Source organism: Suricata suricatta, chromosome 2, assembly GCF_006229205.1.
Source record: "Suricata suricatta isolate VVHF042 chromosome 2, meerkat_22Aug2017_6uvM2_HiC, whole genome shotgun sequence".
NCBI classification, from domain to species: domain Eukaryota; kingdom Metazoa; phylum Chordata; class Mammalia; order Carnivora; family Herpestidae; genus Suricata; species Suricata suricatta.
This window is the reverse complement of record NC_043701.1, coordinates 17,359,048-17,379,182: the sequence shown is the minus strand read 5'-3', so window position 1 is coordinate 17,379,182 and position 20,135 is coordinate 17,359,048. Positions and strand designations below refer to the sequence as shown.

Below are 20,135 nucleotides of genomic sequence, written 5' to 3'. Positions count from 1 at the left end.
ATATATGCATTATAAGTATCTATTATAAATGTCATATATACTATATAAAGAGTATATATATAATATACATATAATTATGCATATTATTTAACACTTAGATAGACCTAACTTTTTTTCATTCATGTAATATATACTGCATGCCCACTAGATTAAAAAACAACTCCATAATACACTGCTTTCTGAGACATAATTCCTCTGGTAAGGAAAGTGAGAGATAAAATAAACATCCTAGGTATCTAAAACACATGCCTGCTTTCTCAAAATTTGGCAGTAATGAACACAGAGCTCTTTGAAATGGGTAAACAGAGTATATTTAATCCTACAAGAAATATAATATATATATAAGTATCTATTACAAATGTCATATATAATATATATATACTAATTAAATCATACCAACAGACACTGGAAAACAAAGGCAAAATATAGATATTTGCATTAAGCCCCAGGTCACCTTGAAACTAAAATGCAACAAACCTGTTTACTCTATTAAATCACTCACTACACTGTAACTATTGACTGCTTAGACAAGACCCAGAAAGATTAAAAATCACAGTAGACTTATATTTGAATTTCAAACCTACTGCCCACTAGCTGATGACTGTGGATAACATACCTAAAAAGGCACGTACAATGGAATAGCATTACAGCCTAGAATTATCATAAGGCCTCAAAAATGAGTAATCGTTATCTTCTGAACCAAGATTCCACTGTCATTTTAACCTCTTTTAGTAAGTAGCAAAACGTCTTCTCTATTTTGTACTAGAAAATTAAACTAAATTTCCGCCCAGCTGAAATTGTTTTTTTCCAATTTCATACCATCCTATCTAAATCCACTGCCTCTCTACTTCTAATTCTTTTATACATCCAGTACCACTGATCTTGTTAATCGCTCCAAATAAGAAAACTAAAGTCAACCAGAGAGATTATGACTTTACCAAGATCATACTACTTCATTATATCTTAAAAATATAATGCTATACATCAAAATTGTGGATGTTTGTAGATTCTTTTAAATCTACTTACTTATTAGGTAAAATCGATCAACCAATCAATCAATCTACTCATATGCATGGGGAAAAAAAACTACACAAAGTTACTTTGGAGTATTTACCTTTCTACATGCAGGACACAGGCCATTTTCATCAGTGCGAATTCGATGCCAACAAAATCGGCAAATCTGATAGCCACAGGTGCAAGGGAAAAAGTTGATATCATCTATCTCCAAGGGCTCCATGCAAAGAGGACATTCCACAGGGTCTTCCTTCGCATCAGGACTGCGAGACATCTTCACGTTTATTGAACAGCAGCAAAAGTTTATAATAACTTAAGGGAGAAGGAAGTTCAGCACTGAGAACTAAACTGTAGAACTTCAAAGACCTGCATGAGAAAAAACAAAACAGACTGTTTACTACTGAAAATAGCATTTCAACCATCAGGAATCATATTACCAAAAACTCTGGAAAATATTAAACAAATTCTGCTATTATCTCAGATTTCAGGATGGAATTCTGAAGGATTTTTTTGAATGTCAAAATTAAAAGTCTAGCATTATTTTCTTTTACATTCAATATAAAGACAAAAGAACTTTCTTTTTTCTACAAGAAACATTTAATACTAACCTAGTTCTAAATCATAGCAGGTTTTATGGGAATAAGTAATACACATCCTTAAAATAGACTTTAAATAGTCTTACCTTTGACCTATAAGCTAGGAATGCTGCCACATAACTAAAGGAATACTACAGTATTCTAAAATGTGTCAGAAAATAAATGTTTACAAAATAAACCTAAAGAAACAGAAAAGGGTTCAGTCACCTATAATCCCATGTTAATATTAAACCTTTACCATAGAGAACAAAGACAAGAGCTGAAAAAATATGCCACAGAACCCAAAGTATACAACCAAGTATGTATTAATATGTCAATGAAAATTTCTGGTAAAATAAACACAAAAAAAATTTCTATGGTAATGCTACAAAATTGTAGAAAAAAACAGGAAGGGGGAAGAAACCAAATAGATTCTGTAATCCAAAGTCTTTTTAAAAATTAAATAATTTACCAGGGTGTCTGAGTAGCTCAGTTGATTGAGTTGACTCTTGGGTCATGATCTATCTCATCATTTGTGGGTTTGAGCCCCACATTAGGCTTCAGCCTGCTTGGGATTCTCTCTCTCTGCCCCTCTCACATCTCTCTCTCTCAAAGTAAATAAATAAACTTGAAAAAATTATTTAAAAAATTAATTCATTTTTTAAGACTATGGGGAATTGAAAATATGTGGGTAACAATTTAAAGTCAATGATAAATTAAAACATGAGGTTGAAATCACTATTTTTGACAGCATGCAAAATATAATGCAATCCCTATCAAATAACAAAGGTTTTTTAAAAAACGTAATTCTACAAACTGATTCTAAAGTTTACAGATGAAAGAGTAAATGCATACAAATTGCTTTGAAACTTCTGGAGAAAATTTGGGAATTTGTTCCATCAGATACTGAACTCACTACCAACCTAAAGTAATTTTAAAAATTTGATATAAAAAAAATAAAATTTTGATATGGGAACAAATATACACAAAAGATCAATGAAGCTAAATACTCCAGAAATAGAATCATGAATTTATGAGATTTTAATATTTGGTAAAAGTGACATTACAAATCAATATGGCAAGGATAGACCAGTTTATAACAATAATAAAACTCTGTTTTACCTATTTTAAGGAAAAAAACCAGCATGTATCTTACTCCACAATCAAATCCAAATCATCTAAAGAGCTATACACTGAAATAAATGGACTAAAGTATTAGAAGAAAAAAATAGAATTCTTAAAAATCTTGGGATACAGAAGGTCTTCCTAAGCAAAAACAGAAATTCAGAAGCCTTAAGACAGATTTAGCAATGCAGAAAGAAGAAACAACAAACAAAACTAAAGGCAAGCAAGAGAGTAAGTGATATATTCACTTAAAAAATAAAGTGTTAGAGTTCAGAATATTTCACAAAGCAATTAAAAAAATTTTTTTTATGTTTTATTTATTTTTGAGAGAGAGAGAGAGAGAGACAGCATGAGCAGGGAAGGGTCAGAGAGACAGGGAGACACAGAATCTGAAGAGAGGCTCCAGGCTCTGAGCTGTCAGCACAAAGCCTGATGGGGGCTCAAACCCACAAACCCCGAGATCATGACCTGAGCCAGAGTCAGATGCTTAACTGACTGAGCCACCCAGGTGCCCCACAAAGCAATTTTAAAAAGGAAATTAATTCAAACAAAATAATGAGAACAGAAGATAATGAGTAATTCACAGAAGAATTACAATTACAACATATGAAAAGATGATCCGTCTCTAATTAGTAAATAGTGAGACAGCGTTTACCCCCCATCAACCTATCACTGATTTAAGTTCCTCTTTGCAGAGGAAATGAGAGCACGAAGAGTACCCTGCCTTAAGTTGCACAGCGATTAAGTGGGGCAGCCTGGATTGATTCCAGGAAGTCTTAGCCCCAGAATCTGCGCCGTTAACCATGCCTTCATACCACCTTAGAAGCTATCCTACAGAAATACTCACACCAGTGCACCAAGCACTTTGCTCTGTGATTTGCACCAAAGTAACAGTCCATCAGCTGAGAAATCATTAACTAAGTAATGATATAGCCATAAATTGAATGTTTGGAATCAGAAGCTATCTATTACATATAGTTGTGAGGTTTCTTTTTTAATTTTTAAAAGCAAGCTGGAGACTAACATAAATATATAATTACTTCCATATAAATATGTAAATCCTATATGTGTATATATTTGATTTATTTCTCTAAGAAAATAAAGCATATAAATGGTTATACACAAAAATGTTATCGTGTCAAAAAAAAGGCAAAATGGAGGTAAGCAGTAATTTATTTTTGAGATTAATTTCATTAATTTTATTTTCAAATTTTTATTTTAGAAAATATTATCTGATTTGTTGCAAAATATTATTTTTGCATTTCAAATACAAACCTTAAAAAAGGAAATTACTTTCATTGTCTTTTGAAAAATTAAGTTTGGCTTTTAATAATTAGAAGGAAAAATTAAATATTTTCCTATGACTATTTTTTTAAAAAGACATAGCATACTTATTTGTAAACAATTCAGAAATCCTGGTTTACAGAGCCAATTTTGTCACTATCAGTTTCTTCATATAGAAAATGGGGTTTAGGGGCACCTGGGTGGCTCCGTCGGTTAAGTGTCTGACTTTGGCTCAGGTCATGATCTCAAGGCTTGTGGATTTGAATCCCGCATTGGGCTCTGTGCTGACAGCCTGATCACACTGTCTTTCTCTGTCTCTCAAAAAAAGTAAATGTTAAAAAAAATTTTTTTTAAAGAAAAAGAAAAAGAAAGAGAAAGAGAAAAAGAAAAAGGGGTTTAGAGCTGATATCTAATGGTTTTTCCAACTTGAATATTCCAAACTGTACAGGTAGAAAACACACACACAAATACTGGTTTCACCAATAGGAAACTACTCAAGGGGTGCTTTCTACACTTCTAACATACTTCTAATTACATAACATTACTCTTAACAATAGCCTACTTAGTGAGGTAATTTATGGGATGCTAGGAAAGAAAACAATATACTGAGATTTATGAATTGAAAAGCTTTCTAGAGTAAATTACTATAAATAAAAGATGACATACTGAAGTTTGCTTTTTGATTGCTTCTGTTTTATAAAAAAAATTTTTTTTTAAGTCTGTAAAAGTATATACCTTCCAGGTTAGAGAGAGGAGAGAGGACAACATAGCAAGAAGTCCCTTAAGATGATTAACACAAGTGCAAGTGTGCATTTTGTACACTTCTAGTACCATGGAGACGCGCCATGCAAGCCTTTTAGCAAAATAATCATGTCGCTGGTGACATGTAAGAGAAAATGTGGTAGAACACTGTAATATAAGGTAAAAGAATGGATTTCTGCCTCATCCCTTCCACTAAATAGCTATATTATCTTGAGTAAGACACTCAAAAGCTGTAGGATTCAATTTTTTCTTCTGAAAAGTGCTGGATGCAAAATTAAATGAAATTTCAAGTATAGAGAAATTTTCATTATTTAAACCCTCTGAACTAAGCTTTTAAAGTAAGCTTTGTAGGGTGCCTGGGTGGCTCAGCTGGTTAAGATGAGACTTTGGCTCAGGGCATGATCTCACAGTTCGTGGGTTCAAGCCCCACATCAGGCTCTGTGCTGGCAGCTCAGAGCCTGGAGCCTGCTTCCAATTCTGTATCTTCTTCCCTCTCTATCCCTCCCCCTGCTTGCAGTCTCTCTCTCTCAAAAAAAAAAAAATAATAATAATAAATAAATATTAAAAATTTTTTTAAATAAATAAAATAAAATAAGCTTTACAATAAACTCTCTCCCCTCCAAACACTCTAGCTCAAATTTTCATTTAGGGAAGAATAATTTTATTTCATAAGCCAGTCAATTAATATTAAAATAAAAATAAAACAAAACGAGGGGTGCCTGGATGGCTCAGTTGGTAAAGTAACAGGTCAGATCATGATCTCACAGTTTGTGAGTTCAAAACCCACACTGGGCTCTCTGCTGACAGTGAGGCACCTACTTGGGATTTTCTCTCTCCCTCCTCTCTCTTTCTCTGTCTCTCCTGCATATGTGTGCACACTCACTATCTCAAAACAAACTTAAAAAAAAAAAGAAGAATGTCTTTTTCAAAATAAAATAAAATAAAAATTAATTAAAACAAAGATTTATAGAGAGATAAGACATAGAAAGAAAAATATTTTTAAATGAAAAAGGAAAGTAAAGCCAATGACTTCCTAAGTGAGGTGTGAGGGTTCTTAGGACAAAAGTGATTTGGTTTTGATTCAGTAATTCTGCAAAAACAAAAACAAAAAAAACAAAAAAACCCACACACATATAGTTTCACATGCACCATCTAAAATTCACAGTGACTTGGTAAGAATACATTAGCCCCTCTGTATATGAAACTGAGGCTAAGTGGTAACCCTGACACACAAATCAAAAGTAAGATCACCAGCTTCAGAACCCATGGGTAAGGCATAAATTACAATCAGTGAAGCCGCAACTGCATATCTTCGTGTATGAAGTGCAAGTTTCCAAAAAGTAAAAAAGAGGTTACTTTTTCAAAAACTTCAATACTACAGAAAATCTCTACCTCATTACCTAGGTTCTTGTTCTCTCTATTGACTGCAACTAATACCATAATACAGTATAAATTCTGACATAAACAGTAATGCTCCTGAAACACCAAAGAGCTCACATTCTATCTAGTAAGTAAGTACACAAGTCATGTACTAAAAACCATGCTCAAAAATCACTCATAGAGTGTTGCATCCATGAACTTGTGCATATGACCCTATTCAAAAAGTGTGTATAAAAACGTAACTGTAATATGTAAAGTGCTGCAGCCATTGTGGAAAATAGTTTGGTGGTTTCTCAAAAAGTTAAGCAGAGAACGAGTGTCCGACCCACTTCCGGATGTATACCCGTAAAGCTGAAAGCAGAGGCTTGGATAGACACTTGTACGGCAACATTCACAGAGGCATTATTCATGACAGCCAAGGATGGAAACAGCCCAATGTCCACCAAGAGATGAATGGAAACTGTAGTGTAATATAAACAGATATTATTCAGCCATTAAAAGAATGAAATTCTGATACATGCTACAATGTAGATGAGCCTTGAAAACAGTATACTAAGTGAAATAAGCCAGTCACAAAAAGACTGATATGATTCCACTGATATAAGGTATCAAAAATTCATTCACACAGAAAGTAGAAGACAGGTTGCCAAGGCTTGAGGGGAGGAAGAATGGAAGTTATTGTTTACTGGATATAGAGTTTCTGTTTGGGATAGTAAAAAAAAGATTTTAGAAATAGAAAGTGGTGATGGTTATACAGTATTGTGAATGTACTTAATGCCACTGAACTGTACACTTAAAAATACTTAAAGTGACAAATTTTACTTTATGTATATTTTGTTTTATAAAAAATCAATAAAAATATGCACTATATACTTAATTGTGGTATAGAATAAAGAGCACTTTTGAAAAGCCTTTGAATATTTGGTCCCATATTTAAAGTCATTAATATTTTAATTTTTCTTGCCTATCTAATAGCTTAACTTGTCATAAGTTAAATGTGTATATGATGCAATTTCATTGAATAGTTACATAAAAGTTATATTCCTGAATATACTATACAACCAAAACTATGCACACACTGTAACAACACATAATGGAAATCTATTCATAGATATGACACATATACACACACACTATGAAGAGTATCTAAAATAGCATCTTAAGTCCATAAAAACCATACACTCAATATATGCACAGAACTATAACACTTAAAACCTTTAATATAAATACAATACCACACCACTGATAGATTACTGCATTACTGTTTTATAACTGCAAAACTTTACTTCTTTAACAATCAGTCCATTCTCAGTCCATTGTCACCGGAATGGAAACTTCAGGAGAGCACAGGAATTACCTGGGATATCACATTTACAAGGCTATACCAAGCAGTTACATGGCTGGTGGTAAATAGTAAGTATTCACTTATTTGATGAATGAATACTGAACAAAAGGAGGAATAAATTATTTGTTGTATGTCACTTATGACTGACAACATCTTCAAAAGTGCCTGGGTGGCTCAGTTGGTTGAGCGACCGACTTTGGCTCAGGTCATGATCTCTTGGTTCACAGGTTCGGGCCCCGTGTTGGGCTCTGTGCTGACAGCTTGCTCAGAGCCTGGAGCTTGCTTCGGATTGTGTCTCCTTCTCTCTCTGCCCCTAACCTGTTCGTGCTCTGTCTCCCTCTGCCTCTCAATAATAAATAAATGTAAAAAAAAAAATTTTTTTTTTAATTCAGAAACGACACTCTTAAGTTGTCCATTGTTTGTGCACTAGGCATTTATCTTACAAAACATGTTACTTATATAAACTACACAAAGGCAAAAAACAGAATGAACACTAACTATGGACAATTTGCTAAGTAAAAAAAGCAAAGTAAGCTAATTGCCTAAATATGAACAATAATTCTTCCCCTTTTAAATTAAGTACCAAACTATCAGCATACATATACCATGAATATACATACTCTATGGAACTCAAGACTGTTTGTATTATCTTTAGGAGCAGCAGGAAGGGTTATTTGTATTTTAGAAAAATATCTATCTAAGAACTTAAAGTCTCCTTCATAAAGGTTAATTTGCCATTATACAAAAAAAAAAAAAAAAAAAAAAAACTCTGTGTGACTGCTTTCTACCTCTCCACCAATGTGTTCCTCACTTAGTAAATTATTTTACTTTTGGAAGCTGTAAATCAAAATCAGCATCCATGTCATCTCACACATTATAACACGGCCCCTAAGTATTTTTCACAGAAGAGGCAGTTAAGAGTGGAAGGAAATGAACAGAATCTTTCTCCAGTAGAAAGTAACCACCATGAGCACAGAGCCTGTCTTACTTATTAGCATATCCAAAAATCTTAGAATAGTTCTTGGCACATAAATATTTGTCAAGTGGAAGAACAAGAAAGAAGAGATGGAAGCAAGGGAATGAAGGAAGGGGAAGTACCTATCTACTCATCCATAAATGTGTAAGTACCTATTTTAAGACTCACTGAATAAAACTGGCAATCTTTACAAATCTATGTGTAGCAAAAACACATTAGATATAATAACAGACTTCTCTGAACAGCAAAAGTTTTTCTATTTTTTTTATAAGTCAGTGTTTAATACTAAAAAAGAAAAAAAGCAATTTGCTAATTTGCATGCATTTGTTTGCAGTTAGAGGAATATGATCATTGATTTTGAGAGAGTTGTTCATTAAAATCCACCAATTTATCAGCTGAGTAAATCAAAGGCATCCAAGATGACAAATCAAATAAAGCAATAAAGAAATGTAATGCTTTGCATACAAATATATATATTTTAAAACTTAACAATATGAAAATTAATGTTTATTTATTTTTGAGAGGCAAAGCTCTAGTGGGGAGGAGCAGAAAGAGAGGGAAACAAAATCTGAAGCAGACTCCAGGCTCAGAGCTGTCAGCACAGAGGCCAGTGTGGGGTTCGAACTCATGAACCATGAGATTATGACCTGAGCCAAAGTCAGATGCTTAACCGAATGAGCCACCCAGTGCTCCAACAACATGAAAATTAAAATGTGTAAAAAAATTGATCATATACATATATCAATTTAAAGACAAAAGATCTGCTACAAGTTTCCTCCCTGTAAAAAAAAGTTTCCATTTAAAATGATTTAAAAGAGGCACCTGGGTGGCTTAGTCGATTGATCAACTTTGGCTCAATCAACTGAAATTCATGAAAAACAGAAACACTATATAATATTTGAATCAAAACCTACCGCCTCTCTCCTTCCCCCTCACCAACTCAGTGAGACTGAAACTTCAGGCTTGGGGGGGGGAGGGCAGGACATCAGCATTTCTCATTCTGCCCGAAGCCACCTGCAGCTACCTAATGCTAAAGCTAACTACAGGTAAGGGCGTCTCTCTTCCACTCAACTGCCACTTCCTGGAAAGAGGTCCTACGGTGAGGCTGCATGTTGAAGATACTAGGACCCAGATTGTCCTCCACCCGGCTGCTCTGTAAAGCAGAAATCACACACCAAGAAAGGCAAGACAAGAAAGAAGACCTGAGATATGGTACACCCACTGGCTCAGTTCCTAAAATGGGGGAGAGAGAGAAAAGTGCATCATTATCTCTACTACCCAATTCCAGAGTCAGAACCAACCCAGTGATTTTGCCAGGAGGTAAAGCAGGCCTTAAAACAGATAGCTCTGAATCTCTTTTCAGATTGTTCCAAACCAACGTTGTTTCAATACTGACTCTGTCTGCAACAGGGTATGAAGTTCAAGTCTAAGGGCAATCTCAAAACCCTGGAGGCCACGGTGAAGGGCAACCGGGAGGAGACTCAGATATAGGCTAACCTGTAAACCAGCTAGTTCACAGGAAAGAATAAGGAGAATCAGTAAATAAGACAGCTGAGAAGAGCCCTCCTGGGGTCAGAACAAATTTCAAGCTCTGACTCAAGAACTGTTCCTTCAAATGAGCTCAAATTTTTTGGATCCAGCTGAGGAACAATGTATGTCCTAGGGCACTGTTGAAAACAATGGAGCTGGGTGGTAATTTGTGAAGCTGAACATCTGGATGTGGTCAAGGAAAGAGTCAGTGAAAGGGAGCCCTGCCAAAAATCCCAGGGTGAATGTGGGCATACCCAAATCTGCACCTCCTACGAACACAACCAGATGACTAACACTTGCAAGAGAGAAACAGGCTTCACTAAAATAATCCAGTAACTAAACAAATAAGCAAATAACAATAATAAGCCCTGGGAGGGGGAGGGAAGACCAGTATCCAGAGTTGGTACAATCTTGTATAAGATGTCCAGTTTCCAACCAGAAATTATAAGCCATACAAATTAACAGGCAAGTATAATCCATATAGAAGGAAAAAAGCAGGCACCAGAAACTGCCTGAGACCCACCAGATGTCGGATTTAACAAAGATTTCAAAGAGCCATTTACATATATCGGAAGAACTAAAGAAAACCACAATTAAAGATGAAAAAGAATGTATGAAGATAATATGGCATCAAATAGGGTCAACAAAGAGATAGATATTATTAAAAAAGTAAACAATGAAATTCTGGAGTCGGAAAGTATAACTACAGTCATTAGAGGGGCTCAAAAGTGCATTTGAACAGGCAGAAGAATGAACTGGCAAAATCGAAGACAGATTAAGAAACATTATGCAATCCAAGGAAGAGAGAGAAAAAGAAAACCGAACAGAGCTTCAGTGAAAAGTATAACACTATTACGTGCATCAATATACACATAATGGAAAGAAAACAAGGAGAAGAAGAAAAAAATATATATGAGTAATGGCTGTCTGAAAATTAACTACAGTTCCACAACAATATAGATGAATCTCACGAAAAGAACGCTGACCAAAGGAAGCAAGAAGAATATAATTGTGGTCATATAAATTTCAATAAATAAACAAAAGTATATATTTTAGGAGGCGCCTGGGTGGCTAAGTCGGTTGAGCTACCAACTTCGGGTCAGGTCATGAGCTCACAGTTCGTGGGTTCAGGCCCTGCGTTGGGCTCTGGGCTAACAGCTTGCTCTGAGCCCGGAGCCTGCTTCAGATACTGTGTCTCCTTCTCTCTCTGCCCCTACCCCATTCATGCTCTGTCTCTCAAAAATAAATAAATACAAAAAAATTTTTAATATGTATTTTAGGGTTGCACAAAACGTAATAAAAGCCAGAAGACTGAGAGCCTCTGGATGAATGAAGAGGGTTACTTATGAACAGGAAGAGGTGTATCTGGGTAGGGGAAAGAGGTGGGTAATGCTGAGGTTGCTTGAAATACTCTATTTTTGACCTTGATAAAGATGTTTGCTTTAAATTAAACTGAAGGGACCTGGGTGGCTCATTGTTGAGCATCTGACATTGGCTCAGGTCATAATTTCACGGTTTGTGGGTTCGAGCCCCGCATGGGGCTCTGTGCTGACAGCTCTGAACCTGGAGTCTGCTTTCGGATTCTATATCTCCCTTTCTCTCTCTGTCCCTCCCCTACTCATGCTCTGTCTCTGTCTCTCAAAAATAAATAAAAACTTAAAAAAATAAACTGTACATTTTTTACATGTACACATTTTATAGGTTTCTGCATAGTTCTCACTTTTTTCAGTCTTAAAAGAAAAAGGTAATACCTTCTGGTCTCCCACAATGTTTAAAAATCTGCAGGCCCAGAGAGCCCAACATACACAGTGGGATCAACAAACCTACATCCTGCTACAAGATAGCAAAACTGTGTAACACTAAAGGTAACAAGAAAGCAGACTTGAAAAAGAACCTCTCACCCAATGGAATGATAATCAGAACCAATGGAATGATAATCAGAACCACAGCTGACTTCTCAACAGCAACAGCTGACGTCCCAAGGGAAAGACACACATCCAAGATACTGAGAGAAAATTACAGTCAACCTACAACTGTGCTCCTAGAAGAGAATAACCCTCAAGAACAAGAATAAAGTCATAAAACATCTTTTGAGATAATCAAGATTTTCACATGGACTGGATACTAGATGATATTAAGGAATTACTGTTAAGTACAGTAGTAGTTTTATATTGTTTTTTTAAAGCTCTTCTACAGGATATACATTCTGAATATTTAGACTTCATGATATGATATTTCAGCAGGAAAGGAGACACTAGAATAGGGAAGAGATGAAACTAGAATTGTAAAATGTCTCTAACTACAGAAACTATGAGCTAGAAATAATTGAGTTTCATGACATTATGATCTACTTTCATGTACAGTTAAGAATTCCTATGATAAAGAGCTAAATATAATTTATAAATTAAAAATTAAAACAAAAATGCAGTTTACCAGTAAGAGACCTCCACTAAAGGAACTTATGAAGATATTCTTCAGGAAGAAGGAAAATGATCTCACAAGAACAGAGACTAAAGAAGGATGGTGAGGGGCACTTGGGTGGCTCAGTCGGTTGAGCATCCGACTTCGGCCCAGGTCATGATCTCACAGTTTGTACATTTGAGCCCTGTGTCAGGCTCTATGCTGACAGCCCAGAGCCTGGAGCCTGCTTCCGATACCGTGTCTCCCTCTCTCTCTGCCCCTCCCCTGATCACACTGTCTCTCTCTGTCTCAAAAATAAATAAATGTTAAAAAAATTTTTTTAAAGGGATGGTGACAAAAATAGGTTTAAAATGTATGCTAATTAGATCATGTAATTCCACAGAGAACAATATAATTTGTTGGTTTTAACAAGCATAAAATAAAATATTAAATAATAACATCATGTCAGGAGAAGAGTGATATAAGATAAGGTCCTATAAGGTTCAACTTTAAGAGGAATATGAACAGTAAAATTTCAAGGGTAACCACATACTTTCTAAGATCTACCAATTCCACTTCCCTCGGTCTTCCACAGAGAGCTGCACATAAACTAAGGCATGCAGACACCATTCCAGCACTGTTTGTAATAGCAAATGGAAACCTAAATGTCCAGCAATAGGAATGACAAAGTTACAGTAAGTCAATAAAATGAAATACTATGCATCAGTTGAAAAGACTAAGGTAGATCTGTATGTACAAACATACTGAATGAAAAAAGCTAACTTTAGGTACTGTATAACATTTTTTACATTAAAAATCATAGAACAAATTATATACAATCTGGTAACAGTATCTGTGGAAACAATGAAAGAAAAATGGGATGGATTGGAAACTTGAGCCTTATGTATGAGTTTTGTCAACAGACTATGTGAATGCATTTCTTCTATAATAGTACATTAATCTTTATAAATAACTAAAGTTATTAAACTTTGAATCCTTTTTTAAAAAAATTTTTTTAGAGAGAGAGAGAAAAAGAAAGAGAGAAAGTGTGGGGGGGGAGGGGCATGGGGAGAATCTTAGCAAGCTCCAAGCTCAGTGTCAGGCGGACATGGGGCTAGATCCCCCAAACCTGTGGTAATGACACAAGAGTCATATGCTTAACTGACTGAGCCACCCAGATGCCCCTAAGTTTTGAATCCTGCGAGTACAAAGATCGTGTCTATTGCGTTCAACATGGTCCCATAGGCAAATGTATAGCAAATTATAGACAGGTTCCCACATTGTGGTGGGGGGGAGATACACAGAAGAATGATTCCAAGGGGAAATGCCAAATAGCAGTCTGATGCTTAGCAGGGTGAATATGCAGAGCATCTTTTCTTCCTCCTATTCTCCAATTTTTAGGAAATAAACATTTACATTTATAAAGGCAAAAACTATTTTAAATTAAAAATTAAGCGCCCTGACAAATAAAAAGATGCAAAGTGATGAGATGAAAAAACTTTTCAATGTATAATTTGAGAATCAACATCAACATGTTTCCTATTAGTTTAATGCTCCTCAAAAGAAAGCTAGGATTTAAAGAAATTAAAGGCTAAGCCTAATGAAAGTGTTATTAATAAGATAAAATCAAATCTGCAAAAAATCAAAGCAGAGACTACTTAGTGAGCTAATTAGTACTCTACCACACTTATATACATTGTCAAAAGGAGGAGTTGCCTATACCAGTGTATTTTCAATTCAGAAAAAATAAACAAAAAAACCCAGATATACTTGGGGAGGAGGGCAGCACCTGGTAGAAGGGTGTGCCTATCTCAAAGTTTTTAAGGACTGACCCAGAGAACTACCTGATACAAATAATCAAGACATCAAAAATTTAAAAATCCCCTAGTCACTCTAAACATAAATTAGTCCTTTTATTTATTTTACTATTTGTTTTCAATGTTCTAAGAGAGAGAGAGAGAGCATGCAAGTGAGGGAGGGGCAGAGAGAAGAGGACAGAGGATCTGATATGGGGCTTGATCCCACAAACTGAGATCATGAACTGAAGTCTGATGCTTAACGAACTAAGCCACCTAGGTGCTCCAAATTAGTCCTTTTAGACATGTGTCTGTATATAAGTTTACAGTATACCAGCAGTAACAGGTAAGAGAAAAAACCAGTCCAAGGAAAAATACCAAGCTGAAATGCAAGAGCCAGTCTCATCCTCTCAGTATAAAAAAAACAAACAAAAATGTTTATTATTTACTAGCACAGTTAAGTAGGACCTCTCTTCTTTACCCATATCTAAATGTTGCCCAGTTACTTAGATTCTAACACCACCTAAATTTTTTTAAGTTTATTTATGTATTTGGGAGGGTAGTGGGGACAGAGAGTCGCGGAGAGAGAGAGAGAAGAGAGAGAGAATCTCAAGCACGTTTTGCAATGTCTGCATGGAGTCTGATGTGGAGCTCAAACCCATAAACTTCAAGATCATGACCTGCGCTAAAATCCAGTCAGACACTTAACCAACTGAGCCACCCAGGCACCCATGACACCTCCTAAATTCTGATCCCAGGTGGCATGCTGCCCACCAAATGCTCCTCTTCCACCAAGAGATCAGTTCCAATTCATCCATCCCCAGATTGTTTCTTCCTGCCCCCATGTCAGTCTTTCCACTTCATAGCAGGCACTGACTAATGAGGAAGTCTATCCTTTTAATTTTTTGGCTGGGTGGCACATGGAAGGGTAATTAAAGTAAGAAAGTACTTACAAGGAAGGAAAGATAAAAGTTATCTGGTTAAAAAGTGATTTTTTTAATGGAAAAGAGTGGATTTTAGCATTAATGCTAAATGCAGGAATCAAGCTTGTTAATACCTCCTAGAATTGGGGTACCTGGCTGGTTTAGTCTGTAGAGAGTGGGATTTTTAATCTTGGGATTGCAGGTTCGAGCCCCATAATGGGTGAAGAGATTACTTAAAAAATACTGTAAAAAGTACTCCCTGGAATTGCCATAATTATATATGTGATTATATATATGATTTCTAGATACATTATTATAGGATTTCTAGATATGTTACTATGCAACTCATCCAGGATAAAATTAAAGTCATAATAGTAAAGATTTTTAAGCCACCTAAAACACAGAAATAATAGCTATTAATTCTATAAAAATAAGATAAAAACTAATATTTCAATTTGTTCTTTTCCTCTCTAATCTCTATGTGTGTCCTGTTTCTATTGTGACTCAGTAAAATCTAGAATGCAACAGTTTTACACTATGAAACAATGTGAAAATACTACACTGGTTCAGAATCCTCACTTAAACATGTACAACTAGTTCTTATATTAAGCAGAAAATGTCAAATTAACTGTATTTCTCTAGACAGTCCAAATGAGAATATATAGTTCAGAATATTTTACATAATAAAACATTTTATAAACAATAAAGGACCATGGTTACACAGCAGCTTGATTATAATGGTAAAACATGAGTCATCACCCCCAAAAAATAAATTTATAAAAAGAAAAACCCCAAAATCTCTATATATCAATGCAAACCAATTTAACCAATTCAAAGGTTGTCTCTCCAATGTGCTGGTTTTATTAATCTTTAAATTGCACACAAGTATACACATACTTCAAAATAACAAGCTAAAAGTGTAAAAGTCCATGATCAACTAAGAGTGAAAGCAACTTATAAGGAACATTACAAGGGTTCCTGGGTGGCTGAGCCAGTTAAGTGTCTGGCTCTTTGGCTCAGGTCATAATCTCTCAGTTCATGAGATGGAGCACCACATCAGGCTCTGCACTCACAACATGGAGTCGGCTTGGCGTTCTCGGTCTCTCTCAAAATAAATAAATAAACATTTAAAGAAAGAAAGAAAGAAAAAAAGGAAGGAAGGAAGTGAACATTACATATTTTTTAAAAATTATATTCATTGTTTTGCAGACATAATGAGTATTTAAATAATTATACATTTCAAATAGTACCATGGAATTTAAGCCTATAGGTTAAATAAATGACTAAAATATATGTATATTTAAATTCTGAGGAGATGGAAGATATTGTTTACTTAATTGTGGAATGGAAACTATATTAACTCATCTATACCACTGCCATCTTAGAAACTAAAATCCTCACACATATACCCCGATGTTTATAGTAGCAGTATTAACAATAGCCAAAGTATGGAAAGAGCCCAAATGTCTATTGACAGATGAATGAATAAGGAAGATGTGGTGTATATATATGAAGGAGTATTACTCGGCAATCAAAACCAAAAAAAAAAGATATCTTGCCATTTGCAACTATGTGGATGGAACTAGAGGGAACTGTGCTAAGCGAAATTAGCCAGAGAAAGACAAGTATCATATAACTTCACTCGGATGAGGTATTTAAGGTACAAAACAGATTAACATAAGGGATGAGAAACAAAAATAATATAAAAACAGGGAGGGGAACACAACATAAGAGACTCTTAAATAAAGAGAACTGAGGGTTGCTGGAGGGGCTAAACAGGTAAGGGCCATTAGGGAGGACACTTGCTGGGATAAGCACTGGGTATTATACGTAGGGGATGAATCACTGCAATCTACTTCTGAAATCATTATAGCACTGTATGCTAACTAACTTGGATGTATATTAAATAAGAGGAACAAAAGAAAAAAAGGAAAATTAAACAACAAACTCCTAAAGCCCCATTAAAAATATCTAACACTTGGGGCACCTGGGTGGCTCAGTTGGTTAGGTGTCAGACTTCAGCTCAGGTCATGATCTCACGGTGTGTGGGTTCAAGCTCCATGTCAGGCTTTGTGCACACAGCTCAGCCCATTCTGCCTCTCTCACTCTCTGCCCTCCCCTACTTGTACTCTGTTTCTCTCTCTCTCAAAAATAAACATTAAAAAAAATTTTTTTAATATCTAACATTCACTAAAAGAGAAGAGGTTCCTTCCAAACTAGGGGTCGGCAAACACTTTTTGTCAAGTGTTGAACACTATTTTATGCTGTGTGGGCCATACAGACCTTCAATGACCTCAGCTGCTAAAAGGCAGAGATAGTTACAGACAACACCTAAATAAGTGCGGCTGTGCTCCCACAAAACTTATCTATGGGTACTGAAATTTGAATTATATTTAATTTCCCATATCACAAAGTATTCCTTTTATTTTCCTAATCACTTAAAAGTGTAAAACCCACTCCCTTGGGCCTTAACATTTTTTTTAATGCTTTATTTATTTTTGAGACAGAGAGAGACAGAGCCTGAGTGGGGAGGGGCAGAGAGAGAGGGAGACACAGAATCGGAAGAAGGCTCCAGGCTTTGAGCTGTCAGCACAGAGACCGACGCAGGGCTTGAACCCACGAACGTGAGATCATGAACTGAGCCAAAGTCGGAGGCTTAACCGACTGAGCCACCCAGGCGCCCCTCTCTTGGGCCTTACAAAACAAGCGGCACCACTGCTCTAAATAAGGAAACCTCACGATCTTAGCAGGAGTGTTAAGTCTATTTCTCTTAACCTCTTCCTAAGGAAATCTTTTTCAGTATATTAAACAATTGGCTTCTCTCCATTCCAAGCATTTACTTTAACAGACTCCAATGAGTTGCCCCAGCATGCAACAGGAAACTATTATCACTATTTTAAAGATATTGAAATCATTATTTTATTTTTTTAATCATTATTTTAAAGATACAAAATTATTTCTGCATTTCCATGCTCTTACTATAAAATTTCACAAAACCTAAAGTAATCTGTGGACACAGGCTTGTCTTCCAATTAGATAAAATTCAAGAAATAAACACAGTACCTGAGAAATACTGACATGAAATACTTACCTACCACATAAAGCTACAATAAAACCAAGCCCATTCTGAATGATACATGTTAAAGCATTTAAGTAAAACTGTCCTGAGTAATGTTAATCGACACTTGTTAAACGTTTATAAAATGTTCCTGATGTTGGGAGCTGCAATGAAGTTACAAATAATCATATTAATTTGTATACAAAGATACGAGAGTGAGAAAATTACCTACAAGTTTAGAATTGGGTGCGGTTTCATATTTTATAGAAGGAAGAAATTCAGATGGCAGTGCAAAAAGGAAAAATGAAAGTAAAATATGAGTAATAAAAAATGCAAAAAGCATGGTGAGCTGGATGGCTCAGATGGTTAAGCATCCGACTATTGATTTTGACTCAGGGTCCGACTCTTGATTACAGCTCAGGGTCATGATCTCGCAGTTGATTGGGTTCCAACGTGTTGGGTTCTGTGCTGGCAATGCAGAGCCTGCTGGGATTCTCTCTCTCCCTCTCTGTCCTCCCCTGCTCTCTCTCAAAATAAATAAATAAACTTTATTTTAAAAATGCAAATGCAAAAACAAAGAAAGATATAAATGAGATAAAATAACCATTAGTCTAAGTTTTAACAAGAAAGGAAAACAACCAAAGGTAAACTAGTGACTTTGGTATCACAAGGGAAGCAGCTAGACTTAGTTAAAGAGAAAACAGTTTATATCAACAATGGTGGTGAGGAATGGAAGAAGAAAGGGAGAACAAGAGAGCAAATAACCAAAATAAAACATTAAAATTAAGTATCCATTTTAGTTATCCAGTTATAATCCCCTCCCCACTGAGGCTGAAATATGCAACCATTACCTCCCACTGTAGCTATTATAAAAACTACAGTGTATCTATTAAATATGGGAGGAAAGTTTAAGAATCAAATTGGTGATACTAACAATATACATGCATAATAATATGCAGTAGATAACTATAAACTATGTTACTATACTTATAACACATAAATGTGTCTAATTTGATAGTGGTTATAACTTCAGTAACTACCATTTCACCAATTTTTTTGGGACTAGACAAATTATGGTAAATGATTTTGTAACACCTGTCATGCTTCTAGAAGCTTTAATGCACAAAACTGAAATTTTTTGATGAGATAATCCTGTGTTAAAGCAATAGGCATGTATAAGACTACATTAACCAAGCAGCAATCTACATCAAAGAACCACAGAAGAACTATCCTCATGTTTCTGAGTAACAACTCAGACTACAATCTATTAGATGAAAAGATTTGCTCAAATGGCAAAATTAGATTTTTAAGACTATGTCTCCCAAAGACTATTTAATAAATAAATTAGCCTTACAGTAAGAAACATGGATAACTATAAAGTGCTTTGTACTTCGTATGTGCTTCATAACTATAGAGAAGAATGAGGGAGAAAAATAGAGTGGCAAGGAGGGAAAAAAAAGACAAACGGGAATGAGATCATAAACTTAACACCAAAATCTGAGTAAGGAAACCTACAGATCATTCCCGTTAAAACATAAATACAAAAATCCTAAATATCAGCAAAACCACATCAACTATATTAATTGAGTTCTCCCAGAAGTGCATGGACATAATAGGAATTTTTATCACCTCAAAAGATCAAAAGAAAAACTGTCCATCTCAAGAAATGCTTAAAAAATTTTATAATAAAATTCAATTATCTTGTCCTTATAGAGTCTCTTAATAAACTAGGAACAGAAGATTATCATATAACATAATAATGAATATCTACCCAAATACATCCTGATAATGAGACATTAAATGGATTTCCACTAAAATCAGAAACAATATAGAATGTTATCATTACTATTAACATTATTCCAGAAGTTGTAGTCACTGTTAGATAAAATTTTTAAATCAGGCAATATTATATTATGACAAAATATGTCAAAAGTGACATTATGACAAAACAATGTATAAAAAATTTA

General features: G+C 35.1%; 1 protein-coding gene across 6 annotated transcripts in view; it reads right to left on the bottom strand.

Annotated features, from left to right (window-relative positions):
• Nucleotides 1–20,135, bottom strand: part of CNOT4 (CCR4-NOT transcription complex subunit 4) — a 138,267-nt gene that overhangs the window by 80,860 nt on the left and 37,272 nt on the right. For all 6 annotated transcript variants that reach the window (XM_029922958.1, XM_029922964.1, XM_029922970.1 and 3 more), the window contains exon 2: nt 1,115–1,380. In XM_029922958.1, coding sequence (XP_029778818.1) covers nt 1,115–1,288 — 174 coding nt within the window. In that variant the 5' untranslated portion in view covers nt 1,289–1,380. The remainder of the gene's footprint in view (nt 1–1,114; nt 1,381–20,135) is intronic.